The following is a 27,794-nucleotide window of genomic DNA, read 5'->3' as shown; positions in this document are numbered from 1 at the left end:
CTATTTCTGATGTCCTTCCTCTAACCTCCACCTCTCCCATCTATTTCTGATGTCCTTCCTCTAACCTCCACCTCTCCCATCTATTTCTGATGTCCTTCCTCTAACCTCCACCTCTCCCATCTATTTCTGATGTCCTTCCTTCTAACCTCCACCTCTCCCATCTATTTCTGATGTCCTTCCTCTAACCTCCACCTCTCCCATCTATTTCTGATGTCCTTCCTCTAACCTCCACCTCTCCCATCTATTTCTGATGTCCTTCCTCTAACCTCCACCTCTCCCATCTATTTCTGATGTCCTTCCTCTAACCTCCACCTCTCCCATCTATTTCTGATGTCCTTCCTCTAACCTCCACCTCTCCCATCTATTTCTGATGTCCTTCCTCTAACCTCCACCTCTCCCATCTATTTCTGATGTCCTTCCTCTAACCTCCACCTCTCCCATCTATTTCTGATGTCCTTCCTCTAACCTCCACCTCTCCCATCTATTTCTGATGTCCTTCCTCTAACCTCCACCTCTCCCATCTATTTCTGATGTCCTTCCTCTAACCTCCACCTCTCCCATCTATTTCTGATGTCCTTCCTCTAACCTCCACCTCTCCCATCTATTTCTGATGTCCTTCCTCTAACCTCCACCTCTCCCATCTATTTCTGATGTCCTTCCTCTAACCTCCACCTCTCCCATCTATTTCTGATGCCCTTCCTCTACCCTCAACCTCTCCCATCTATTTCTGATGTCCTTCCTCTAACCTCCACCTCTCCCATCTATTTCTGATGTCCTTCCTCTAACCTCCACCTCTCCCATCTATTTCTGATGTCCTTCCTCTAACCTCCACCTCTCCCATCTATTTCTGATGTCCTTCCTCTAACCTCCACCTCTCCCATCTATTTCTGATGTCCTTCCTCTACCCTCAACCTCTCCCATCTATTTCTGATGTCCTTCCTCTACCCTCAACCTCTCCCATCTATTTCTGATGTCCTTCCTCTACCCTCAACCTCTCCCATCTATTTCTGATGTCCTTCCTCTACCCTCAACCTCTCCCATCTATTTCTGATGTCCATCCAGTTTGATTTGTATTTGCCACATATGTGTGTACATTCTACAGACACAGTTTATTTTACATTTGTTATCTTGTTGTTTATTAGTCCCACCAGTTGAATTGAGTTGGGTGGTTCAGTTGAGTTCAGCGTCAGTCAGACAAAATGGCCGAGTGGCTAGCCTTTCTTTGTTTAGAACAATAACTCACATTTTTCCTACCCGAGGGCTGCAAACGACATTCCACTGCATTCCGATGTGGGCGTTCATTGTTGGTCGTTGCTTGCGATTGTTCTCCAAAGATGCCTCGTGTGTTCCTCACTCAATATGTACTAGAGCAGCTAGTAACTGAACGGGTATAAAACTGGACCAGTGACACGAGGATGACTATATTTCCGTCTTCTCTCTGTCTTCCAGCATACACACTACCCTCGTCTCATTCCTATCGTGACCGGCAGCTGCCAGTCCAAATCTGTGGCCGTGAGGAGGTAAAACAAACAAATAGCCTCAAAGACTTCTCCCTAATCACACTCTAGCATGAGCGCCTGTTTGTTTTCCCTAACTGTCTTCTTGTTCTATTCCCAGGCGCAGTTTTGAGTTCTTGGACCTCTTGCTACAGGAGTGGCAGACCAGCTCTCTAGAGAGGTTCGCTTAAAGGGCTGCTACTAGACAGGCCTATGAACTCATACTTAGAATTGTCCCCCCTCCCTAACAACTCAGTGTTGTATTGCCGTGTTGTAGGTAGCTACTGTACTGTAAACCTTTTTTCTAGCTACTGCCCAGTGAGTTTGTGATGAGCCCGTCGAAGGTAACATGAAACTACGTTGTTGTCAGTGAGTGGCTCCTCATCTCAGCAGTTTCCATGGCAATGCCAGGGAGGGATATCTATCCCATAAAAGCACACTGTGCTTCATCATTGTGGTGAAACCAAATCTCTGACTGGGATGTCAGGGGAGCTCTCTTGTCGCCTTCTCATTGATTTACTCTGCGTCCCAAATGGCACCGTATTCCCTGTATAGTGCACTGCTTTCGACTCGGCCCCATGGGCACTACTTTTGACCAGAGCCCTATGGGCCCTGGTCGAAAGCAGTGCACTATATAGGGAATAGGGTGCCATAGGGCTCTGGTCAAAAGCAGTGCACTATATAGGGAATAGGGTGCCATAGGGCTCTGGTCAAAAGCAGTGCGCTATATAGGGTATAGCGTTGGCATTTGGGACGTAACCGTAGCGTTTTATGCTGTGGTGGTTTTGGTGGAGAGGAGGGTGTTGGGATGCTGCAGGCAGAGAGAATGAAGCTGGTGTTCCTACTCTTCTTGATCCCTCACAGGAATGTAGCTGTTCTGACAGAGACCATCAAGAAAGGAGTCCATGATGCAGACTCCGAGGCCAGATCAGTGGCCAGGAAGTAAGTCACTCTCACACTATGTCGGACATGCATTAACCATGTTCCCATTTGAAAATATGAGTTCACCAACATCACATGTCGTCACGGAAACAACTTTTCCTCCGCATTTGATGTTTTATCTGCCAACCTGAAACATTGCCCCGTTGACGACAGGCTGTGTCACTGTTTCTGGGCCTCTGTTCTCTCTGTTGTGTTGTGCAGGTGCTACTGGACGTTCCACGGCCACTTCAGCCGGGAGGCGGAGCAGCTGTTCCAGGCTCTAGAGTCGTCCTATCAGAAGGCTCTCCAGTCCCACATGAAGAGTTCTGACAGCATCCTGTCCCTCCCTGCCTCAGACCGCTCCTCCTCCTCCTCACAGGAGAGCCTCAAGTGAGACACTCCACCCGTTCTTTCCTTCTGGCCCTCTGTCTCCCTGTCTCCTTTCTTCTCTCCATGTCTCTGTCTTTCTCTATAATTTTCTGTCTCTCTCTCTCTCTCTCTCTCTCTCTCTCGTAGTGCTCTGTCTCTATCTCTCTCTCTCTCTCGCTCTCTCTGTCTCTCTCGAGTAGTGCTCTGTCTCTCTCTCTCTCTCTCTCTCTCTCTCTCTCTCTCTCTCGTAGTGCTCTGTCTCTATCTCTCTCTCTCTCTCTGTCTCTCGTAGTGCTCTGTGTCTGTCTCTCTCTCTCTCTCTCTCTCTCTCTCTCTCTCGTAGTGCTCTGTCTCTATCTCTCTCTCTCTCTCTCTCTCTCTCTCTCTCTCTCTCGTAGTGCTCTGTCTCTATCTCTCTCTCTCTCTCTCTGTCTCTCGTAGTCCTCTGTCTCTCTCTCTCTCTCTCTCTCTCGTAGTGCTCTGTCTCTCTCTCTCTCTCTCTCGTAGTGCTCTCTCTCTCTCTCTCTCTCTCTCTCTCTCTCTCTCTCTCTCTCTCTCTCTCTCTCTCTCTCTCGTAGTGCTCTATCTCTCTATCTCTCTCTCTCTCTCTCTCGTAGTGCTCTGTCTCTCTCTCTCTCTCCCTCTCTCGTAGTGCTCTGTCTCTCTCTCTCTCTCTCGTAGTGCTCTGTCTCTCTCTATCTCTCTCTCTCTCTCTCTCTCTCTCTCTCTCTCGTAGTGCTCTGTCTCTCTCTCGCTCTCTCTCTCTCGTAGTGCTCTGTCTCTCTCTCTCTCTCTCTCTCGTAGTGTTCTGTCTCTCTCTCTCTCTCTCTCTCTCTCTCTCTCTCTCTCTCTCTCTCTCTCGTAAGTGCTATCTCTCTCTCTCTCTCTCTCTCTCTCTCTCTCTCTCGTAGTGCTCTGTCTCTATCTCTCTCTCTCTCGTAAGTGCTATCTCTCTCTCTCTCTCTCTCTCTCTCTCTCTCGTAGTGCTCTGTCTCTATCTCTCTCTCTCTCTCTCTCTCTCTCTCTCTCTCTCTCTCGTAGTGCTCTGTCTCTATCTCTCTCTCTCTCTCTCTCTCGTAGTGCTCTGCTCTGTCTCTCTCTCTCTCTCTCTCTCTGTCTCTCGTAGTGCTCTGTGTCTGTCTCTCTCTCTCTCTCTCTCTCTCTCTCTCTCTCTCTCTCTGCTCTCTCTCTCTCTCTCTCGTAGTGCTCTGTCTCTATCTCTCTCTCTCTCTCTCTCTCTCTCTCTCTGTAGTGCCCTGTCTCTCTCTCTCTCTCTCTCTCTCTCTCTCTCTCTCTCTCTCTCGTAGTGCTCTGTCTCTCTCTCTCTCTCTCTCGTAGTGCTCTGTCTCTCTCTCTCTCTCTCTCTCTCGTAGTGCTCTGTCTCTCTCTCGTAGTGCTCTGTCTCTCTCTCTCTCTCGTAGTGCTCTGTCTCTCTCTCTCTCTCTCTCTCTCGTAGTGCTCTGTCTCTCTCTCGTAGTGCTCTGTCTCTCTCTCTCTCTCGTAGTGCTCTGTCTCTCTCTCTCTATCTCTCTCTCTATATCTCTCTCTCTCGTAGTGCTCTGTCTCTGTCTCTCTCTCTCTCGTAGTGCTCTTGTCTCTCTCTCTCTCTCTCGTAGTGCTCTGTCTCTCTCTCTCTCGTAGTGCTCTATCTCTCTCTCTCTCTCTCTCTCTCTCTCTCGTAGTGCTCTCCCTCTCTCTCTCTCTCCCTCTCTCGTAGTGCTCTGTCTCTCTCTCTCTCTCTCGTAGTGCTCTGTCTCTCTCTATCTCTCTCTCTCTCTCTCTCTCGTAGTGCTCTGTCTCTCTCTCTCTCTCTCTCTCTCTCTCTCTCTCTCTCTCGTAGTGTGTCTCTCTCTCTCTCTCTCTCTCTCTCTCTCTCTCTCTCTCTCTCTCTCTCGTAGTGTTCTCTCTCTCTCTCTCTCTCTCTCTCTCTCTCGTAAGTGCTATCTCTCTCTCTCTCTCTCTCGTAGTGCTCTGTCTCTATCTCTCTCTCTCTCTCTCTCTCTCTCTCTCTCTAGTCTCTGTAGTAGTGCTCTGTCTTTCTCTCTCTCTCTCTCTCTCTCTCTCTCTCTCTCTCTCTCTCTCTCGTAGTGCTCTGTCTCTCTCTCTCTCTCTCTCTCTCTCTCTCTCTCTCTCTCTCTCTCTCGTAGTGCTCTGCCTCTCTCTCTCTCTCTCTCTCGTAGTGCTCTGCCTCTCTCTCTCTCTCGAGTAGTGCTCTGCCTCTCTCTCTCTCTCTCTCTCGTAGTGCTCTGCCTCTCTCTCTCTCTCTCTCTCTCTCGAGTAGTGCTCTGCTCTCTCTCTCTCTCTCTCTCTCTCTCTCTCTCTCTCTCTCTCTCTCTCGTAGTGTTCTCTCTCTCTCTCTCTCTCTCTCTCTCTCTCTCTAAGTGCTATCTCTCTCTCTCTCTCTCTCGTAGTGCTCTGTCTCTATCTCTCTCTCTCTCTCTCTCTCTCTCTCTCTCTCTCGTAGTGCTCTGTCTCTATTTCTCTCTCTCTCTCTCTCTCTCTCTCTCTCTAGTAGTGCTCTCTCTCTCTCTCTCTCTCTCTCTCTCTCTCTCTCTCTCTCTCTCGTAGTGCTCTGCCTCTCTCTCTCTCTCTCTCTCGTAGTGCTCTGCCTCTCTCTCTCTCTCTCGAGTAGTGCTCTGCTCTCTCTCTCTCTCTCTCTCTCTCTCTCTCTCTCTCGAGTAGTGCTCTGCCTCTCTCTCTCTCTCGAGTAGTGCTCTCTCTCTCTCTCTCTCTCTCTCTCTCTCTCTCTCTCTCTCTCTCTCTCTCTCTCGTAGTGCTCTGCCTCTCTCTCTCTCTCTCGAGTAGTGCTCTGCCTCTCTCTCTCTCTCTCTCTCTCTCTCTCTCTCTCTCTCTCTCTCGAGTAGTGCTCTGCCTCTCTCTCTCTCTCTCTCTCTCTCTCTCTCTCTCTCTCTCTCGTAGTGCTCTGCCTCTCTCTCTCTCTCTCTCTAGTGCTCTGCTCTCTCTCTCTCTCTCTCTCTCTCTCTCTCTCTCTCTCTCTCGAGTAGTGCTCTGCCTCTCTCTCTCTCTCGAGTAGTGCTCTGCCTCTCTCTCTCTCTCTCTCTCTCTCTCTCTCTCTCTCTCTCGTAGTGCTCTACCTCTCTCTCTCTCTCGAGTAGTGCTCTGCTCTCTCTCTCTCTCTCTCTCTCGAGTAGTCTCTCTCTCTCTCTCGAGTAGTGCTCTGCCTCTCTCTCTCTCTCTCTCTCTCTCTCTCTCTCTCTCGAGTAGTGCTCTGCTCTCTCTCTCTCTCTCTCTCTCTCTCGAGTAGTGCTCTGCCTCTCTCTCTCTCTCTCTCTCTCTCTCGAGTAGTGCTCTGCCTCTCTCTCTCTCGAGTAGTGCTCTGCCTCTCTCTCTCTCTCTCTCTCTCTCTCTCTCTCTCGAGTAGTGCTCTGCCTCTCTCAGGTAGTGCTCTGCCTCTCTCGAGTAGTGCTCTGTCTCAGTTTCTCTCTCCCTCTCTGTCTGTGATATGAGGAGTAGTAGTATTGAAGGTATATTGATCTCAGTCAGTCAGGTTAATCACTGTTTATCTCTCTGTCTGTCTCCACAGCCGCCCTCAGTCTGCCAAGAGCTCCATGGGAAACACCGTGACCAGGAGTAAGGACTGTCATTACATCACTGTCATTACATCACTGTCATTAGTACCGCTAACGTTAGTACCGCTGACGTTACTACCTCTGACGTTACTACCGCTGACGTTAGTACCGCTGACGTTAGTACCGCCGACGTTAGTACCGCTGACGTTAGTACCGCTGACGTTACTACCTCTGACGTTACTACCGCTGACGTTACTACCGCTGACGTTACTACCGCTGACGTTACTACCGCTGACGTTACTACCTCTGACGTTACTACCGCTGACGTTACTACCTCTGACGTTACTACCGCTGACGTTACTACCTCTGACGTTACTACCGCTGACGTTACTACCTCTGACGTTACTACCGCTGACGTTACTACCGCTGACGTTACTACCTCTGACGTTACTACCGCTGACGTTAGTACCGCTGACGTTAGTACCGCTGACGTTACTACCGCTGACGTTACTACCGCTGACGTTACTACCTCTGACGTTACTACCTCTGACGTTACTACCGCTGACGTTACTACCTCTGACGTTACTACCTCTGACGTTACTACCTCTGACGTTACTACCTCTGACGTTACTACCGCTGACGTTAGTACCTCTGACGTTACTACCGCTGACGTTAGTACCTCTGACGTTACTACCGCTGACGTTACTACCGCTGACGTTAGTACCTCTGACGTTACTACCTCTGACGTTACTACCTCTGACGTTACTACCTCTGACGTTACTACCGCTGACGTTACTACCGCTGACGTTACTACCGCTGACGTTAGTACCTCTGACGTTACTACCGCTGACGTTAGTACCGCTGACGTTACTACCGCTGACGTTAGTACCGCTGACGTTACTACCTCTGACGTTAGTACCGCTGACGTTACTACCGCTGACGTTAGTACCGCTGACGTTACTACCTCTGACGTTACTACCGCTGACGTTACTACCTCTGACGTTACTACCGCTGACGTTACTACCTCTGACGTTACTACCTCTGACGTTAGTACCGCTGACGTTACTACCTCTGACGTTACTACCTCTGACGTTAGTACCGCTGACGTTACTACCGCTGACGTTACTACCGCTGACGTTACTACCTCTGACGTTACTACCTCTGACGTTACTACCGCTGACGTTACTTCCGCTGCGTTACTACCTCTGACGTTACTACCTCTGACGTTACTACCTCTGACGTTACTACTGCTGACGTTAGTACCGCTGACGTTACTACCTCTGACGTTACTACCTCTGACGTTACTACCGCTGACGTTACTACCTCTGACGTTACTACCGCTGACGTTACTACCGCTGACGTTACTACCTCTGACGTTACTACCGCTGCGTTACTACCGCTGACGTTACTACCTCTGACGTTACTACCTCTGACGTTACTACCTCTGACGTTACTACCGCTGACGTTAGTACCGCTGACGTTACTACCTCTGACGTTACTACCTCTGACGTTACTACCTCTGACGTTACTACCGCTGACGTTACTACCGCTGACGTTACTACCTCTGACGTTACTACCTCTGACGTTACTACCTCTGACGTTACTACCGCTGACGTTACTACCGCTGACGTTACTACCGCTGACGTTACTACCGCTGACGTTACTACCGCTGACGTTACTACCGCTGACGTTACTACCGCTGACGTTACTACCTCTGACGTTACTACCGCTGACGTTACTACCGCTGACGTTACTACCTCTGACGTTACTACCTCTGACGTTACTACCGCTGACGTTACTACCGCTGACGTTACTACCGCTGACGTTACTACCGCTGACGTTACTACCGCTGACGTTACTACCGCTGACGTTACTACCGCTGACGTTAGTACCGCTGACGTTACTACCGCTGACGTTACTACCGCTGACGTTACTACCGCTGACGTTACTACCGCTGACGTTACTACCGCTGACGTTACTACCGCTGACGTTAGTACCGCTGACGTTAGTACCGCTGACGTTACTACCGCTGACGTTACTACCGCTGACGTTACTACCGCTGACGTTACTACCGCTGACGTTAGTACCGCTGACGTTACTACCGCTGACGTTAGTACCGCTGACGTTACTACCGCTGATGTTAGTACTGCTGACGTTACTACCACAGACTGGAGAAAATATCTCAGATCTCTTCTATCAGTTAAATGATCCACAGCTCTGGATATAATCAGAGACCAGAAGATATATTTTTCATAAAGATGTCGATCATGATTTTTCAAGCACAGCAACAATGTCCGTGACATCTACTGTCTGAAATCTATCCAGTATCCCTGCACGTTGTAAAGATAGTATTGGAACTGACCCTGTATGTAGTGTCTTACTTTCTGGGGTTCTTCCTAGTTTTATTTCCTGTGGGTTTTGTTTCTACCTTGTGTTATTTGTAGTACTACATTGATATTGATCACGTCATTGTTGGGTTTAGAGTTTGCAAGAAAGGCATTTCACTGTACTTGTGCACGTGACATTCCAACTTGAAATGGGAGTTTGGTTTATAGCTTTTCCTCTTTTCTCGCCCTCTCTTTCCTCTCTCTATACGAAATGCGTTCGGGTAGAGAGCTTGGCTTATAACCATTGTTCCTCTCTCCTCCCTCTCCGTTTCCTCTCCTCCCTCCCTCCCTCCCTCTCTTCCCTTCACTCCTCTCCCCGAAGCGAAAGCGGCTTCCTCCAGAGGTCCCTCCACCCCGGGCTCTCTACAGCGTTCCCGTAGCGACGTGGACGTGAACGCTGCCGCCACCGCTTGTGCCAAGACCAGGATGACTCCCGTGCCCTCCTCGCCGGCCCCCTTCAGCGCTGCCTCCGCTCTGCCACCCGGCTCCTACGCCTCTCTTGGTGAGCCAAAAACATATGTTCTCTGTGTGTGTGTTCTTATTAAGCAGTAAGGTCCGAGGGGGTGTGGTATATGGCCAGTATACCACAGCTAAGGGCTGTTCTTAGGCACGAGTACCCGGATACAGCCGTTAACCGCGGTATAGTGATCATACACCACAAAACCCTTGGGGCGCCTTATTGCTCTTATAAACTGGTTACCGATGTCATTAGAGCAGTGAAAATAAACTGTTTTGTCATTCCCGTGGTATACGGTCTGATGTACCACGGCTGTCAGCCATTTCGGCATTCAGTGCTTGAACCACCCCGTTTTATAATTCTATTTCTGTGAGCCTCATACCTTCACAGACGCTGACTACGGGGGATATAGGACCATAGCATGGAGATTTAACAACAATTTCAATTCAATTTTTCAAAACGTGATGATTAAAATACATCTTAAGGCCTTTCCAAAATCTTGTAACCCCCCCCAGTCTTCCATATGGGGATTATCCTGCTAACTTCTGTTAACCTCTCTCCTGGACTCTCCTGCTCTTGTTTTTGCCCTTAGACAACACACCTGGTAACATTAGACCAGAGGGTAAGATGAGATGGCTAACTGACTTCATCTCTGTCCCCCTTTTGGTCTGTGTAATATACTGCGCCATGTTCACAGTGGTCGTCTTTGTAGTGTGCTCCGTCATTGGATATATACGCTGCTCATCTGTGGAACTCTGCATGGACTGTCTGCATGGTAGAACTACGTTGAACTGGGTCATCAGGACTGGGGTGGGTAGCCAGGGAGAGGAGACTGAGACATTGATTGTGTCCACAAATAGACCTGTCCAACTCACATGGCAGCCTCAGTGTCTGTTGGGTTATTGACTTTTATCGTTGCCTGTTTAACTGTAATTTCATGAAATCCTGTTGTGCTGTACTCTCCTTTTCCCCTGAATGAACCACTGTCCTACCTAGAACAGAATACTGGAATAGACTTGTTGTGAATCATGTTTCTCTATTTGTATCTATTGTTGTGAATGAATATGTTGAGATGGAACATTTGTTATAGAGGATGAGGCATTTGTGACTTGAGATTTCTTGCTTGGACCAGCTTAATAGAGAGTTGAGTGCATGTGTCTGTTGAAATGGCTGGCAGCAACCTGCAAGTATAGACTAGCCAGTGTCTCGGTTTATGTATGAAATCTCTGGCTGTAGGTGATGATGGCTGGTGTCACCAAGCCGGGTGTGTCTGCATTTGAATGGAATCTGTGTCCACGGGAAGTTAAATCTGTTTTCTCCCTCCCCTCTCTCTCTCTCTCTCTCTCTCTCTCTCTCTCTCTCTCTCTCTCTCTCTCTCTATCACTGTCTCTCTCCATCTGTCTGTCTGTCTCTCTCTCTCTCTTTCTCTCTCTCCCTTCCAGGCCGTGTGCGTACCAGGAGAACGAGTTCGGGGAGCGGCGTGGGGGCGAGTCCCTCTGTCACAGACAGTAGGGGGAGAAGTCGAGCCAAAATGGTGTCAGTGTCTCAACGTGAGTGTCTTCTCCCGATATATGGGCAACACGCCGTAAAGAAAAAATACACATTGTTTCTCTTGATCAGTGTTTCCCTAGATCAGTGTTTCCCTAGATCAGTGTTTCTCTAGATCAGTGTTTCTCTAGATCAGTGTTTCTCTAGATCAGTGTTTCTCTAGATCAGTGTTTCTCTAGATCAGTGTTTCTCTAGATCAGTGTTTCTCTAGATCAGTGTTTCTCTAGATCAGTGTTTCTCTAGATCAGTGTTTCTCTAGATCAGTGTTTCTCTAGATCAGTGTTTCTCTAGATCAGTGTTTCTCTTGATCAGTGTTTCTCTAGATCAGAGTTTCTCTAGATCAGTGTTTCCCTTGATCAGTGTTTCCCTTGATCAGTGTTTCCCTTGATCAGTGTTTCTCTAGATCAATGTTTCTCTTGATCAGTGTTTCTCTAGATCAGAGTTTCTCTAGATCAGTGTTTCCCTTGATCAGTGTTTCTCTTGATCAGTGTTTCTCTAGATCAGTGTTTCTCTAGATCAGTGTTTCTCTTGATCAGTGTTTCTCTAGATCAGTGTTTCTCTAGATCAGAGTTTCTCTAGATCAGTGTTTCTCTAGATCAGTGTTTCTCTAGATCAGTGTTTCTCTAGATCAGTGTTTCCCTAGATCAGTGTTTCTCTAGATCAGTGTTTCTCTAGATCAGAGTTTCTCTAGATCAGTGTTTCTCTAGATCAGTGTTTCTCTAGATCAGTGTTTCTCTAGATCAGTGTTTCTCTAGATCAGTGTTTCTCTAGATCAGTGTTTCTCTAGATCAGTGTTTCTTGATTCTGGTCCTGGGGACCCAAAAGGGTGCACATATTTGTTTTTTGCCCTGCACTACACACCTGATTCCACTAATCAAGTCATCAAACTTTTAATCAGGTGTGTAGTGCAGGGCAAAAACAAATATGTGCACCCTTTTGGGTCCCCAGAATCAAGAATCACTGATCGAGAGCAATTGTTTGACATTTTTTACCACCTTTTCCACATTTGTGTGGGTATGTATTTCTCTCCCTTTATAAATACACCATACTATCTCGTGCTGCAGCTGGCAGTCGGTCTGGCTCCCCTGGTCGTCTCCTGAGCCACACATACGGCAGGATCCCCAGGGCAACTGGAGCGACAACGCCAGTAGACAGGAGGCCTAAAGTCCCCCGCAGTCATGGCTGCAGCCGAGACACCAGTCCAGACAGATCAGGCCTGGGTAAGGACCAGGAAGGACAACACACAGATACACTGAAGACAGAAAACAGCCCCTCTACAGCTGTACTCCTCCTCTCCAACCTCTCTGCTCTCTGAACCGCCTCATTTCCTGTCTGTCACTGAATGCAACCTCCTCTCCTCTGTTCTGACTAATTCCACTCCACCTCTACTCCGCTGTGCTCTCTTTCTCTCTCTCTCTCTCTCTCTCTCTCTCTCTCTCTCTCTCTCTCTCTCTCTCTGAGTGTGTTGGGCTGTCTGTCTGGCTGTGCGTTATAAAGCTCTTTCGTCTTCCTCCTGCTGCTGCTCTCTCTCTCTGTGCCGCCCCCCAAACCACCACCACTATGCTAGCGAGGAGTCGTATCCCCCGGCCCAGCATGAGTCAGGGCTGCAGCAGGGACACCTCTAGGGAGAGCAGCCGGGACACCAGCCCCGCTCGGGGATTCTCTCCTCTGGGTGAGTACAGTATAGTAACATGCCCAGCCCAGAGACCATAGCCACCATGCCCCTCAAATGATTGGTTGTCCGGGGGCCTGAACCCTGACTAGCCCCTATCTAGAGTAGAACACAAAGGCCATCATCAGACCACAAGGAAACCAACCGAAACGAACCTCTTCTGCTTCCATCTTCTGCATGCCTTTTACTTGTGTCTTTCAAATTGTTCCTTTTCACCCCTGAGTGACAACCACATTTTCCTCAGCAACCATTTTTTACTAATCATGCCAGAGTCATTGATGACATGGCACGGGATGAGTTGATGCTTAACTTGTGTCCGCGGTCAGCTTATGGACCTGCCATCAGAGCCTTTGTGTCCAACCCCGGGACGCCTCTCAACCTTTTTCCCGCGAATGTTTGCATGAAGCCAGTTAGCGTTGCCACATGGTAGAATTCCTCCTGCTCGGGTTGACAAGTCATGTACTGTATGAGTTGAAGAAGATGCTCTTTTTAAAGCCGTGTCTAACTTCACGTGTGTGTGATATCCTCTCCCGGTTTTCCATCTGTAGCTCGACAGATGGTCAAACTATCTGTTGATGAGCCACTGGTTTCTAAGGTTACGGTTAGTTTTAGAATAAGCGTTAGGCTAAGGGTGACGTTTAGGGTTAGGATAAGTGTACGGTTAGGATAAGGGTTAGTAAGTAGTTGGGACTATCCAAGTAAAGTGTCACCCCACTCCCACTGTTCCTCCTCTAGCGTCCAGACGTGTCTCCCGCTCCACCAGTGCTCTCCACTCGGCTGAGTCTGTGGGCCACTCAGGTGACCTGTCCTGCATGTCTCTATTAGACCAGACAGATGGCATGTCAGTGTTCCATCGTGCAGTTCACCTCGATCACCCACAGAGGGCGATGGAGATCTGAGCATCCTCTTTATTTCAGTTTGGATGCGTCTTATTTTTCAAGTCAATCTGTGTTATTTTGTGTCATTCTGTTTTGTTAGTACACTTTTTTTTTATTGGCCCTTATACTGTGCTATAAAATAAAACTTCAATTCATCATATTATTATTTAGTGTTTTCTTCTCTCGAGTTTCTCATGACCTGCTGATGAAATTTGCTTCATTTGTTTTTCCCCCTGTGACTTTACACCCTATATAATAGGTCGACTGCTTTTCCTTCGTAATAATACTGTGTTACTGTGCTCCTATAATACCACAATACTATTCTAAAAGTACGACAATATCTCTGTTTCCTCCAGAGCGTCTAGGTCTGGCCCACCAGGCCCGTATCTCAGCCTCTGTCAACGCCATGAGGATCCTCAACACCGGGACCGAGGTGGAGGCAGCTGTAGCCGACGCCCTGTTACTAGGAGACGCCAGGAACAACAAGGTGGATGTTTACCCCGGCATGTGTGACTTAGATTCTCTATCCTCTTTACCATCGGAGTCACAGCATGCTGATCATAATAGCTTTGATGGCTTTTTCTCTTGGTGGAACATTTTCTTGGATTCGCATCTATTTGGACTCTTACTTGCCTCTCGAATGTGTAGTCAGTCTTATGGCAGCTTGTTGAACAGTAAGTGTCGTTGGTTTCTCTTCCCTCGGTGGCATGACTTAGTGAGTATGCTGTATGTGTACCTGTATGACCATTTGACCTCTTAACCCTTGACCCCCTCAGCGGCGGCCAGTCAGGCGGCGGTACGAGTCCCCGGGCATCTACTCAGACGACGACGCTAACAGCGACGCCAGCAGCGCCTGCTCTGAGCGCTCGTATGGCTCGCGGAACGGTGGCGCGCCCCACTACATGAGACAGACGGAGGACGTGGCCGAGGTGCTGAACCACTGTGCCAGTTCCAACTGGTCTGAGAGGAAGGAGGGGCTGCTGGGACTACAGAACCTGCTCGTTAGCCAGAGAATTCTCAGGTGGGATAGAGACCATCTATTTTTGTTTTGAACTTTTGTGATGTCGTGTATTTGAGGCCGTCACTGAGACAACTGTGCTCTAGATACAAATCTGTTTTCTCTGCTACTGCACGGCAAGCGGTACCGGAGCGCCAAGTCCAGGACCAAAAGGCTCCTCAACAGCTTCTACCCCCAAAGCCATTAGACTGCTGAACAATTCATAAAAATCGCCACCGGACAATTTATATTGACCGCCCCCTCCGTACACTGCTGCTACCCGCTGTTTGTTTGTTACCTATGCATAGTCACTACGCCCCCACCTACATGTACAGATTACCTCAACTGGCCTGTACCCCTGCACACTGACTCGGTACCGGTGCCCCCTGTATATAGCCTCGTTATTGTTATTCTTATTGTTACTTTTTATTTTAGCCTACCTGGTAAATCTTTTCTTCTTTTACTGCACTGTTGGTTAAGGGCTTGTAAGTAAGCATTTTGCGGTAAAGTCTACACTTGTTGTATTCGGGCACATGTGGCAAATAAAGTTTGACTTGATTTGAAATCTGGCTGAAACCAAAAGGATTGATCGCCTTACTTTTTTCCCGCTCGTGTGTCGCAGTCGTGTGGAGCTGAAGCGGTTGTGTGAGATCTTCACTAGGATGTTTGCTGACCCACACAGCAAGGTGAGCCCCCAATCGATTCCCCCCGTGTCTGATATAACCTGTGTTCTGACGGGACGCTAATGTAGTTACTGTACTAACGGTCTGTTTTTGTGTCGCATGGTGGTCTTTGCGGTGGATTTATAACATCAGCGAGTAAGTGTGTTTTTTTGGTTTTGACTGTCACTTTTTAATTGTAATGCAATCGAATCCAACTATTCAGATTGTTGATTGGTTAATTATTGATGTTCTGTATGTCGTCCTACTGTAATACTCCTTAACAGTGAAGTAAATATGTATAGCCTATTGTTGACGGGCTGGGTGGTCACTGTGTCAGGTGTTCAGCATGTTTCTGGAGACCCTGGTAGACTTCATCACCCTGCACAGAGAGGACCTGCAGGACTGGCTGTTTGTCCTGCTCACCCAGCTGCTGAAGAAGATGGGAGCTGACCTCCTGGGTTCCGTACAGGCCAAGGTCCAGAAGGCTCTGGACGTCACCAGGTCAGAACTAAAAGCCTCATCTCTATTAGCGTTTTCACACAGGTGTTGTTGTTATTTCTTCTTTTCAGCACGATTCCACCCGCTTGGTAGTGTGAAAAGCCCTTAGATGTTGCTTTTGTCTGTTTGTAGTTTCTAGTGCAGGGTTCCCCCCCATGTTTGTCCCCCCATGTTTTCTGAGCAATTTATTCATTTTTTTGCATTTTCATTGTTGGACATATGTTTTTTTTTAATCAGGTCCAGGTGATTTTAATTTGGGAAATCTGTTCCCAAGTATTTCCACACATAAAAGAAAGACATGTGATAATATACAAATGAGGTTTGAAATTATTATGTTTTAGTCAAATATTATATCGGTTTGGGCTTCTTCCAGTCAATTTGCCATTTACAAATTATTTGTAATTGGGTACCGGCCCCACGACAATCTGCGCAAGAAAAAAAACGTCCCTTGCCTGAATCTAGTTGCTGATCCCTGTTCTAGTGGATCAATCCCTCCCATCTCAGGCCCTTTTCTATTTATTTTCCTCTCTCTTTCCCAGGGACTCGTTCCCGTTCGACCAGCAGTTTAACATCCTGATGCGTTTCATCGTGGACCAGACCCAGACCCCCAACCTGAAGGTCAAGGTGGCCATCCTGAGGTACATTGAGTGCTTGGCCCGTCAAATGGACCCCGCAGACTTTGTCAACTCCAGCGAGACACGCCTGGCCGTCTCCCGCATCATCACCTGGACCACGGAACCAAAGAGCTCCGACGTCCGGAAGGTGGGTCGAGTTGGGTTTGTTTGTTTCCATAGCAACAGCGTCAGACTTTCTTTCTTTTTTTGACTTTGTATTTCACAGGGACAATACACATTAATCAGCATTTCTGTAAATGTCCCAGATTTAACCAGCCGGCCAATTTTCAACTGATCAGCCGAAGCTCTAAAATAACTATTGTTTGCTGGCTTTATCCCTTTTTTGGTTGTTTTTATTTTTGTATTTTAAACGGACCATTTCCCCACCCTACCCGTCGGTCGACCCCCAACCCCAGAGCTTCCACCATAGCTGGGCAGGTGAGGAGTTGTCAGGCAGGCCCAGCACCACCGTAGCCTCTCTACCTGGAGAGGGGAACGTGGAGGAGAGGTGCAAGCAGGTAGTAGAGCCCCCCCCGACCCATCAGTCAGCTGCACGGTCTGCAGTCTGCCTCACATAACTTCCTCAAGCCTGGGCTCTCTGTCTCTAATCCAACTCCGCCTTGCTGGCAGACACAGAGTTGTTTCTGCTTTATAACTGGGGATGTAAAGGGCAGTGCAGGGGTGGGAATGGGGACCGAAATGGCTCTGAATGAGCCAGAACACTTGTTTCTGCTTTCAAAGTTTTCTTCGTAATGAGTGAATGTTAAAGGGGCAATCAGCAGTTGAAAAGATAACAAGGTGTTGACCCCACCACTGTTTTGCTAAAAAAAAAGATGAGAGATTGGGCTGGAGAAATGTAACCACTCTCAAATTCATAGACCGAGCTGGGGATGCAAGGACTAACCATCCATGATATCAAAATGATAGTTTTAACTGTGTTTTGAGGCAGTACCATGTTTGTTTTAAATGTACTTTGTTTACAAACAATGGAGTTAAACAAGCTAATATTTGGGTATGTATAATTAATTTATAAGTCAAACCGTTTATGTCACAACTGCAGATTGCCCCTTTATGCGACGGGGTGGTAATGGGCAACACAATGGCTCTGAATGTGCGGTAATATTGTGTTTTTCTAATAGCCTGTGCTGCTGTTACTTGTTACTCATAGTTCTTGTTTATCTGCAGTGACCAGGTTTGGTTGACCAACATGCATGGAATTTCACCCGAGAGCATTGCGATGCTGGTTCTTGAACTGGTTTACAAGAACTGACATTGGTTCTAACTCGCCTGACTAACTGAATGCTAGCTGAACGTCAACAAATGTGTGCTTCTGTATTTCCGTGCGGTGCATATGGATCATGTGTTCGGCCAGAACGTTGACTGATGTGACTCATGGTTCCGTGAGAGCAGAATGGGCTTGTCGAATGTTCCCTCTCTTCTCTAAGGGCCAAACATTACCTTGATATGCACTTCACTGTTGCGTGATATCGCATATCACTGTTAGTGGGGGAAAAGTGAACGCCCTCTTTGATGACCTCTAACCTTTGACCTCGCTGTGACCCTTTAACCCCCAGGCGGCCCAGGTGGTTCTGATCGCCTTGTTTGAGCTGAACACCCCAGAGTTCACCATGCTGCTGGGGGCCCTGCCCAAGACCTTCCAGGACGGAGCCACTAAACTGCTGCATAGCCACCTGCGGAACTCCAGCAACACCGGAGTGGTAAGACCTGACTCTGACGTTCACGCCTAGTCAACGTCGTCGAGAGGATGAGGCTGAGCAGGGCTAAAATGGCCGGATCCCAAATGTCTACTCACCACGAGAAGAAGAGTAGGGAATTTGCTCAGGAAGGTCCTCTTCTCACTGGAACCGTTAGCCATCAACATAAACCTTGCTTGCTGTAACATGGACAATTGTAATCTAAACATACTGGGATAGCATCAAATGATTAAGCAATAAAGACCGAGGAGGTGTGGTATATGGCCAATATACCACGGCTAAGGGCTGTATCCAGGCACTCTAAGAACAGCCCTTAGCCGTGGTATACTGGCCATATATCACAAACCCTGAGGTGCCTTATTGCTATTTATAAACTGGTTACCAACGTAATTAGAGCAGTAAAAATACATGTTTTGTCATACCCGTGGTATACGGTCTGATATACTACGGCTGTCAGCCAATCAGCATTCAGGGCTCGAACCACCCAGTTTATAATGTACTGTACCTGCTCCGATTCTGTGTGATCCGCAGGCTTCTCCCAGTAGCACCATGGGACGGACTCCTCCCCCGCCTCGCCACCCCAGCAGTCGCAGCAGCCCCCTCACCTCTCCCACCAACTGCTCCCGTGGGGGCGCGCTCTCTCCCAGGTAGGTCTGACGTAACCTTTTAATACCTGGTCCCCAACACACCGTAGAACTTGGTTACATCACTACTAACTTAACTAACAACGACAACAAGTAGTCCCCCCCGCTCGGCTCTGTTCCCTCCTCACGTCTCTCTTTTTCTTCCTCGCGCCTCTATCCCCCCTTTTCTTTCCCTCCCTCCCTCCTTCCCTCCCTTGCCGTGCTCTGGGCACATTACAGTCGGCTATGGGGTTGGAGTGCCGATGGCCTGTCAAAGTACCCCCCTCCCTTCCCTTCTCCTCTCTCCTCCACCCCTGCTGCCCCCTCCCTGAAGACCCTACGAAGTGCTTACTCTCCCAGGTACATTGTCACATAGCTGTGTCAACCTTGATTTGTCCCTACCCCACGGTCTCTTTTGTTTTTCCTTTCACTTCATTCTTTAATTTTTTCTTTTCATTCCGCAGCAGCAATCTGTGCTCTCATGTGCCCACATTTCGGGGGATTCACCACATTAACACCGTGACTCCCCAGTCTGTTCCACTCTGTCTCTGTCAACGCCTACTGTTATGCACGGTTGATCTTTTACATGAGAAACTGCTTGAAATGACATCTTTACGTACTAGGGAAATAAAATGGCGTCGTTTCAACCAGTTCTTTCCCCCCGCTTTTGCCCACTGGGCAGATGTCTTCTTCCTATGGTGGTGATGTAAGTGTCATACTTGATTAATAACCCTCCCCTCCCGGTGTGACCTGAAGCATGTTGGAGTACGACACAGAGAACCTGAACACCGATCAGATTTATAGCTCCCTGCGAGGCGTCACTGAGGCCATCCAGAACTTCAGCTTCCGCAGTCAGGAGGACCTCATGGAGCCGAGCAGAGGCAAGAGAGAGGACACGGTGAGGGACTTTGGCAATTCCCTACTATTCTCCACTTACTCACTCACTCACTCACTCACTCCCCCTCATTGATTTACAATATTTGGGTTGGTGTTAGAATGGACTAGAGGGAGTGTCTTCCCACACCCCATTCCTTTTAAATCCAGAGGGGGAAGTGAACAAGTGCACTTGTTTGGCAAATGCTCTCTCTGGTGAATATTTGTATCTTCTCTAGAATGGACATACGTTTAGTTATTTTTATAAAACTCTACGTTTGTTATGTTACATTTTAACAATAGTCTTGTTTCTCCTCAGCCGGGTGTTGGAACAGCATCACACTCTGGTGCCGACGTAGTGGAGGGGCCCGGGGGTCGCACGGCCCTGGACAACAAGACCTCCCTACTCAACACCCCCTCCCCGCGTTCCTTCTCCGGGCCCCGGGGCCGCGACTACAACCCCTACAACTACACAGACACCATCAGCGCCTACGACAAGGCTGCCCTGAAAGAGACGGTGTACGAGGACGACGTGGAGCAGCTTCGAGATGGTGAGGCTGTCTCAAGGGTCTGAAATGGCACATTTTGTTCCCTATGTAGTGCACTACTTTTGACCAGAGCTATATAGGGATAGGGTGCCATTTTGGATGGTCATAAAACATTTTAAGCAATAAGGCCCAGGTGTCGTATACAACACAAACCACTGAGGTGCCTTATTGGTATTATAAACTGGTCACCAACGTCATTAGAGCAGTAAAAATACATGTTTTGTCATACCCGTGCTGTAGGGTTGTCAGCCAATCAGCATTTAGGGCTTGGACCACCCTGTTTATAATAGGCTATATATTAGCTGTAAGTTAAGACTCCCCCACCCCCCTCTCAACCCTCTTCCTCGCAGGCCGCCAAGAGTGTGGTGGAGAAAACAAGATGCTGCACACCAAGAACAGTTCCCCTGCGGAGCAGCTGGAACTGGTGATTGACTGAATTAATTTAACAACAATCTTTTCAGTGTTTTACTATAGCTACATAATAACACCATAAAGTCACGGCCATGGAGATCCTATCAAATTCCATTTAGTGATCTATATGTAATTCAGCGGTCACTGACTAATATCTATTGTGGTCGTCGAAAGGCGGGTGAGCTGCTGAAGGAGCTGTCTAACCCCAGTGAGAGGCCAGAGGAGAGGAGAGGAGCCCTGGTGGAGCTGCTGAAGATAGCCCGGGAGGACAGCCTGGCAGTGTGGGAGGAACACTTCAAAACCATGCTGCTCCTGCTGCTGGAGACCCTGTCAGACCAAGATGTAAGGACTCTGGAGGAAATGATAAATGGATGGATGGATGGATGGAGAGATAAAGTAAACTCCTGTCCTGGGAGCAATGCCACAATCTGTTTTAATCCATTGTTTTTCATTCCACTGTCTCTGAATGGTTGGTTCTGAGCATGTCGTGTCCTTTTCCCCCAACCTGCAGCACACCATCCGGGCCCTGGCACTACGAGTGCTGAAGGAAATCTTACGTAACCAGCCGGCCCGCTTCAAGAACTATGCAGAGCTCACCATCATGAAGACCCTGGAGGCACACAAAGACTCCCACAAAGAGGTAGCGCTCACTCACTGTCTCTGTTTATGAGGCTCTGCTTTAGAGGACATTCTAAGTCTACACATCTTGAGTTAATAGCCTCGCCTGTACCAGTCAAAAGTCTTAGAACACCTACTCATTCAAGGGTTTTTCTTTATTTTTGCTATTTTCTACATTGTAGTATAATAGTGAAGACATCAAAACTATGAAATAACACATATGGAATCATGTAGTAACGAAAAAGGTGTTATATTATATATTTGAGATTCTTCAAAGTAGCCACCCTTTGCCTTGATGACAGCTTTGCACACTCTTGGCATTCTCTCAACCAGCTTAATGAGGAATGCTTTTCCAACAGTCTTGAGGGAGTTCCCACATATGCTGAGCTGCTTTTCCTTCACTCTGTGGTTCAATTTATTCCAAGCCATCTCAATTGGGTTGAGGTTGGGTGATTGTGGAGGCCAGGTCATCTGACGCAGCACTCCATCACTCTCCTTCTTGGTCAAATACTCCTTACACAGTCTGGAGGTGTGTTTGGGGTCATTGTCCTGTTGAAAAACAAATGAATAAGCGCAGACCAGATGGAATGGGGTATCGCTGCAGAATGCTGTTTTAGCCATGCTGGTTAAGTGTGCCTTGAATTCTAAATAAATCACCAGCAAAGAATCCCCACACCATTACACCTCCTCCTCCATGCTTCACGGTGGGAACCACACATGTGGAGATCATCCGTTCAACTACTCTGCGTCTCACGAAGACAGTGGCTGGAAGCAAAAATCTCAAATTTGGACTCATCAGACCAATGGACAGATTTCCACTTGTCTAATGTCCATTGCTTGTGTTTCTTGGCCCAAGCAAGTATTTTCTTCTTATTGGTGTCCTTTAGTAGTGGTTTCTTTGCAGAAGTTCGACCATGAAGGCCTGATTCTCCTCTGAACAGTTGATGTTGAGATGTTTCTGCTACTTGAACTCTGAAGCATTTATTTACGCTGCAATTTGTGAGGCTGGTAACTCTAATGAACTTATCCTCTGCAGCAGAGGTAACTCTGGGTCTTCCTTTCCTGTGGCAGTCCTCATGAGAGCCAGTTCCATCTTAGCGCTTGATAGTTTTTGCAACTGCACTTGAAGAAACTTTAAAAGTTCTTGAAATTTTACGTATTAACTAACCTTCGTGTCTTAAAGTTATGATGGACTGTCATTTCTCCTTGCTTATTTCAGCTGTTCTTGCCATAATATGGACTTGGTCTTTTACCAAATAGGGCTTTCTTCTGTATACCACCCCTATCTTGTCACAACACAACTGATTGGCTCAAGAAATTCCACAAATGAGCTTTTAACAAGGCACACCTGTTAATTGAAATGCATTCCAGGTGACTACCTCATGAAGCTTGTTGAGAGAAGAGTGTGCAAAGCTGTCATCAAAGCAAAGGGTGGCTACTTTGAAGAATCTCAAATATAAAATCTAGTTTGATTTGTTTTAACACTTTTTCGGTTACTACATGTGTTATTTCATAGTTCTTCGGTCTTCACTAATATTCTACAATGTTGAAAATAGTCAAAATAAAGAAAAACCCTTGAATGTGTAGGTCTGTCCAAACTTTTGACTGGTACTCTACATGTACCCTTCTCTGCCAATAAACCAAAATGAATCCATTCCATGATCAAGCATTTCACCCTCCTCACTCTACCCTTCCCTCTCTGCCCAGGTTGTGCGGGCAGCAGAGGAGTCAGCCTCCACCCTGGCTGGCTCCATCCACCCAGAACAGTGTATCAAGGTGCTGTGTCCCATCGTTCAGACGGCTGACTACCCCATCAACCTGGCTTCCATCAAGATGCAGACCAAGGTGATCGAACGCATCACCAAGGAGTCCCTCCACCAGCTGCTGCCTGACATCATACCAGGACTACTGCAGGTAAAAATGGCTTTATAGGTCAAGTTGAATGATTGGTTAGTCCATTGGTTGATTTATTGATGTGCTTACTGATTAGTTGACACAGAATAGAAGCACTTGAGATGTATCTACTTCAAATAGAAGCACTTGAAATGTATCTACTTCAAATAGAAGCACTTGAAATGTATCTATTTCAAATAGAAGCATTTGAAATGTATCTACTTTAAATAGAAGCACTTGAAATGTATCTACTTTAAATAGAAGCACTTGAAATGTATCTACTTCAAATAGAAGCACTTGAAATTATCTACTTTAAATAGAAGCACTTGAAATGTATCTACTTTAAATAAAATAGAAGCACATCTACTTCAAATAGAAGCACTGAAATGTATCTACTTTAAATGCATCTACTTTAAATAGAAGCACTTGAAATGTATCTAGTTCAAATAGAAGCGCATTTGAAATGTATCTACTTTAAATAGAAGCACTTGAAATGTATCTACTTTAAATAGAAGCACTTGAAATGTATCTACTTTAAATAGAAGCACTTGAAATGTATCTACTTTAAATAGAAGCACTTGAAATGTATCTACTTTAAATAGAAGCACTTGAAATGTATCTACTTTAAATAGAAGCACTTGAAATGTATCTACTTTAAATAGAAGCACTTGAAATGTATCTACTTTAAATAGAAGCACTTGAAATGTATCTACTTTAAATAGAAGCACTTGAAATGTATCTACTTTAAATAGAAGCACTTGAAATGTATCTACTTTAAATAGAAATGTATCTACTTTAAATAGAAGCACTTGAAATGTATCTACTTTAAATAGAAGCAGAAATGTATCTACTTGAAATGTATCTACTTTAAATAGAAGCACTTGAAATGTATCTACTTTAGAAATGAAATGAGAAAGCACTTGAAATGTATCTACTACTTCAAATAGAAGCACTTGAAATGTATCTACTTTAAATAGAAAGTATCTAGAAATGTATCTACTTACCAGTAAAGTGTTGATGCTTGGGGTTTAGTTACATAAGATAATGACTTTCTGTCTTTGGGATTATGCCACACTGTCTAGACAAGTATATACAAAACATTAAGGACAATGATATAGACTGACCAGGTGAATGCTATGATCCCTTATTGATGTCACCTGTTGAATCCACTTCAATCCGTGTAGATGAAGGGGAAGAGGCAGGTTGTAGAAGGAATGTTAAGCCTTGAGACATGGATTTTGAATGTGTGCCATTCAGAGGGTGAAGGGACAAGTCAAAAATATTGAAGTGCCTTTGAACAGGGTACGGTAGTGTGTCAAGAACTGCAACGCTGCTGGGTTTTTCACACTCAACAGTTTTCCGTGTGTATCAAGAATGGTCCACCACCCAAAGGACATCCAGCCAACTTTACATAACTGTGGGAAGCATTGGAGTCAACATGGGCCAGCATCCCTGTGAAATGTCCTTGTAGGGTCCATGCCCCGACGCAAAGGGGGGCTGAAACTCAATATTAGGAAGGTGTTCCTAATGTTTGCTGTACTCGGTGTATGTCAAATATTGTTCTGATGTCTCTCTGTACAGGGGTATGACAACACAGAGAGCAGTGTGAGGAAGGCCAGTGTGTTCTGTCTGGTTGCTGTCTACTCTGTCATCGGTGAAGAGCTGAAGCCCTACCTGGCCCAGCTAACAGGAAGCAAGGTACGCTACCCTCTCATCTCAGCACCCTGTCTGGGTCGGTCTCAAATGGCACCCTATTCCTTATGTAGTGTACTAGGAAATAGGGTGCCATTTGGGATTCTGCCAATGTCTTCTTTTTTTTTCAAGATCTACTGGTCGCAGAATGTTTTTCAATATCTTGAAACGTCTTGTTGGGATGTGTTGGTTTCATTCAGCGTCTTTACTATCCCATCAGATGAAGCTGCTGAACTTGTACATAAAGAGAGCCCAGACGTCCACCAGCAACAGCAGCAGCTCTTCAGACATCTCCTCATACTAATGAACATGGCCTTCCGGCTTCATCCATGTGTGTGCAGGTACATACAGTACAGGGTTATGTTCATAGGTGCAAAACAGAATGAAACAGGAAGGGACTACCTGGACTACTGGTCCAATAAGAAACACTAATGTTCTTTTCTTTTTACCGTTTTGAAATATTTTCCATGGCGTGCCCTAATGAACGTGACCCAGATAGGGAAACAGTTGTGCCTCAATCTTTCTTTCCAGACCTCCTTGTGGTTTAATGTATTCTAATAAAGGCTGTAGGCTGTTCCTTGTTGGGAAACCCTATTGCCTGTTGCAATCAGTATTTTATTTCCTTCTGTTTTGTCGTCTTGTAAATACGTTTATTACACCTTTTTTATTAAGATACGAATGCGACACTACTTCAGACCTAGTCGAATGAATGTAAAGAGCTTTGAATGAAACCGGAGTCCTTTTTAAACCGTCTGAAAGGATTTCATGTTGATGGAAGCAGAGTGTCGCTCTGCACACGACCGCCTCATTGCCTCTGTTCCTACTCGCGATGGACAGATGGGCTTATTTGGAAACGTGCTGTTTGTAAAAGGGGCAGTTTAAAAATGGCGATTTTGATAGTAATTGTTCTGTAGTATTTTCCGTCTAAAGAATTTGTTCTTAGATGCTATGTTTTTATTAAGCCTGTATTTTAAAGAATAATCCTTGTGAAGCGGTAGAATTTCTTAGTTAGTGAGAATCTAAAAAAAAAAAAAAGTTAATTTCCATTAGTGGGAGAAGATCATTTGGCTGGCCAATGATTAGTACATGCAGTGAAAAGCTGTGTTGAATAAGCCTCTGTAAACTGCTTCTGTGTGTAACACCTGTGTTTTGACTGTGGTTTGGGCCCAACAACTAGTGAAGGAATGTTTTCCTTTTTCACAAGGATTACAGTCTCACCCTTCATACATTATTATTATGGAAGGGGAGTTATTGGTTGAGTTGGTGGCGTTTGAGTCTGCAGTTCTTTGTGCTTTAACATTCGGGCCACGTTGTAATGAGTCAAAACTACTGGGATCTGAAGTATTCTTGCAAATGTAAGAGTCCTAGAATTTTCAAATGTGAAATATTTAGTCTAAAATCGAAATATGGGCAGTACCTATTCGTCACATAGTAGAAAGACAATGACAATCTGACGGATTAGTTGATGATGTAAGGACATTTTAAGTGCCAGTGCAAATTTTTTTTTTTTTTTTACAATTTAAAGACGGGGGGGATATGTATTTTAAATTGAATCCAGCAATAATGAATTGGTTACAAAAAATCCAACTACTTGGATAAACTTTTTTGTCAAAGCACTGTAAATGACCATTGTAAGTGAACCATCCTTGTTTGAAATGTAGTATAGATGTCATTTTTATGCGCACCTATGAAATGTTACTGCTGCTTTCGAAATACTAATCATGGCGTTAAACCTCATGTATTTTACTCTCCTTATTATGAAGGTTAAAGGTACAGTTGTTTCGGTTAGAACAAGAATTCAGAGTTGGGGTCAATTCCATTTATGTTCAGTCCATTCAGAAATTCCAATTCCCAATTTTCCTCAATGATTGTCTATGGGGATAAAAATGAAATTGCAATTTCAGTTTACTTCCTGATTTGATTAAAAGGAATTGAGCCCATCCCTTGTTAAAATTCCAGATAAAGGTGGCGTGTTACTGAGAACACTATCGGGCCTTACTGTTTCTGTAGTACAGTTTCACTACATTGACTGTTAAAATGTACTGTAACAGTGCACAATGTTTCTCTTTTTCTCAAATGTGAGAACTCAGCAATTTTATCAGCTATGGCTATGACCAAGTACAAAATGTTGTCGAATACAAAACACAGTATTTCTTTTGTTAGACTTGCCTGTTGCAATTGAATCAAAAAAGAAACTCAAAATGAGTGTTTTGTACAGTACTTTTAATCATTGATTCACAGACTTGTTATAAAAAGAGAGTCCGAGAGAGACCTCGTTTGCATGCGAGGGAACATGCAATATTATACCCAGCAACCTCCATGATTAACTAACATTCCCAACTGCGACTTTATGTTGAAGAAACGTTGCTTCTAATCTATGAATGTCTGGTCAGCTTGTATTATATAACACACACACACTTTAACAGACCAAACATTGTATACTATACTGTAACTGTATGCTGTGTGCACACACTGGCCTGTATCAAAAACCAAACCCTATTATCCTCAAGCCATGTATCTTGAGTGTGTATTTGCTTGTGCCTTGTTTTAGTTTTTTTTACAGTATACCTGCATTATTAATCCATACTAATAGCTTCTGAATACTGCTTTTGAATTGTTTTTTCTTTTTGCCCCTATTTCGAAATGCTGTATTATACATCATGAATTAGACAGGAAAGGTGTTGCGTCGAAGACCAAGGTTATGTCCCAAGTGGCACCCGATTCCCTACCCTTGTGGGACCCGGTCAAAAGTAGTGCCCTATATAGGGCATAAGGTTCCATTTGGGATGCATCCCAAGGCTGCTGTAAATAAAGCCAATAGTTTATTTAATGGCAGTATTTTCCCACAGATGTAATATTGGCTTGGCTGTTCTATTCCTTGTGAACCATTTACAATTGCATGCTTCTTCTGTTTAGCGTCAGTCATTGTTTTATCCCTCCCGTACCTATATTTATATGCCGTCTGTTATATTTTCTGTGTATGATGACAGCTGTACATATTTCATGTTTTGTTCACTTCTTTCACCCGTGATAGAATTTGTTGAAATTTAAACTTGAAATAAACCGGCTTCAGTCCCTGTCCGAAGCATGTAATCGCCTATGTTGTATATTTGAAGTATAAATTGAGAGCAGATATACAGTATCTTCCTGAGAATGTGGGAGGAAGAAAATCTCCTGCAGGACATGGGAATAGCAGCAGATGGCGCTCTTTGCATTTTGTTGAGAGGAAAAAAGCATCCTCTGTGTATTTATTTAATATATTTTTTTGTAAATCATTTTGGCTGCAAAAGTAGGCTACCACGGTCCTCCGCCCGCTCTGCTTCTAACCGCTTTCCTTCCATTGAAAACGAATGGGAAGCGGCGTTTCACCGCGCGACACTGCGTGCTAGTGT

The 27,794-nt window shown here is 45.9% G+C and overlaps 1 protein-coding gene and 2 long non-coding RNA genes across 12 annotated transcripts in view; 1 reads left to right on the top strand and 2 right to left on the bottom strand.

Annotated features, from left to right (window-relative positions):
- Positions 1-1,443, bottom strand: part of LOC127914019 (uncharacterized) — a 3,259-nt gene extending 1,816 nt beyond the window's left edge. The window contains exon 1 of one of the 2 annotated variants that reach the window (XR_008087621.1): positions 867-1,443. This is a non-coding gene — a long non-coding RNA (uncharacterized LOC127914019). The remainder of the gene's footprint in view (positions 1-866) is intronic. The other variant, XR_008087636.1, reaches the window with a different exon arrangement.
- The window catches only part of LOC118363160 (CLIP-associating protein 1-B-like), a 45,590-nt gene extending 18,093 nt beyond the window's left edge, over positions 1-27,497 (top strand). For 4 of the 9 annotated variants that reach the window (XM_052488549.1, XM_052488554.1, XM_052488557.1 and 1 more), the window contains 26 exons: positions 1,450-1,520; positions 1,618-1,677; positions 2,361-2,438; positions 2,640-2,807; positions 6,331-6,377; positions 9,026-9,205; positions 10,603-10,710; positions 11,773-11,928; positions 12,276-12,380; positions 13,116-13,178; positions 13,615-13,745; positions 14,035-14,279; positions 14,878-14,941; positions 15,255-15,418; positions 15,955-16,177; positions 16,446-16,547; positions 17,604-17,747; positions 18,276-18,391; positions 19,124-19,265; positions 19,560-19,791; positions 20,139-20,212; positions 20,374-20,541; positions 20,711-20,839; positions 22,525-22,731; positions 24,292-24,408; positions 24,623-27,497. In XM_052488549.1, the coding sequence (XP_052344509.1) occupies positions 1,450-1,520; positions 1,618-1,677; positions 2,361-2,438; positions 2,640-2,807; positions 6,331-6,377; positions 9,026-9,205; positions 10,603-10,710; positions 11,773-11,928; positions 12,276-12,380; positions 13,116-13,178; positions 13,615-13,745; positions 14,035-14,279; positions 14,878-14,941; positions 15,255-15,418; positions 15,955-16,177; positions 16,446-16,547; positions 17,604-17,747; positions 18,276-18,391; positions 19,124-19,265; positions 19,560-19,791; positions 20,139-20,212; positions 20,374-20,541; positions 20,711-20,839; positions 22,525-22,731; positions 24,292-24,408; positions 24,623-24,706 (3,378 nt within the window). In that variant the 3' untranslated portion in view covers positions 24,707-27,497. The remainder of the gene's footprint in view (positions 1-1,449; positions 1,521-1,617; positions 1,678-2,360; positions 2,439-2,639; positions 2,808-6,330; positions 6,378-9,025; positions 9,206-10,602; positions 10,711-11,772; positions 11,929-12,275; positions 12,381-13,115; positions 13,179-13,614; positions 13,746-14,034; positions 14,280-14,877; positions 14,942-15,254; positions 15,419-15,954; positions 16,178-16,445; positions 16,548-17,603; positions 17,748-18,275; positions 18,392-19,123; positions 19,266-19,559; positions 19,792-20,138; positions 20,213-20,373; positions 20,542-20,710; positions 20,840-22,524; positions 22,732-24,291; positions 24,409-24,622) is intronic. The other 5 variants (XM_052488550.1, XM_052488551.1, XM_052488552.1 and 2 more) reach the window with 5 other exon arrangements.
- LOC127914020 (uncharacterized) lies at positions 7,369-8,103 on the bottom strand. The gene is made up of 3 exons (XR_008087639.1): positions 7,954-8,103; positions 7,774-7,818; positions 7,369-7,385 (listed from the first exon to the last, which is right to left on the bottom strand). It is a non-coding gene; the product is annotated as an uncharacterized LOC127914020 (long non-coding RNA).
- Positions 27,498-27,794: the final 297 nt, after the last annotated feature.

This window comes from Oncorhynchus keta, chromosome 30 (genome assembly GCF_023373465.1).
Source record: "Oncorhynchus keta strain PuntledgeMale-10-30-2019 chromosome 30, Oket_V2, whole genome shotgun sequence".
NCBI lineage: Eukaryota > Metazoa > Chordata > Actinopteri > Salmoniformes > Salmonidae > Oncorhynchus > Oncorhynchus keta.
This window is presented reverse-complemented; position numbering and strand designations above follow the sequence as displayed.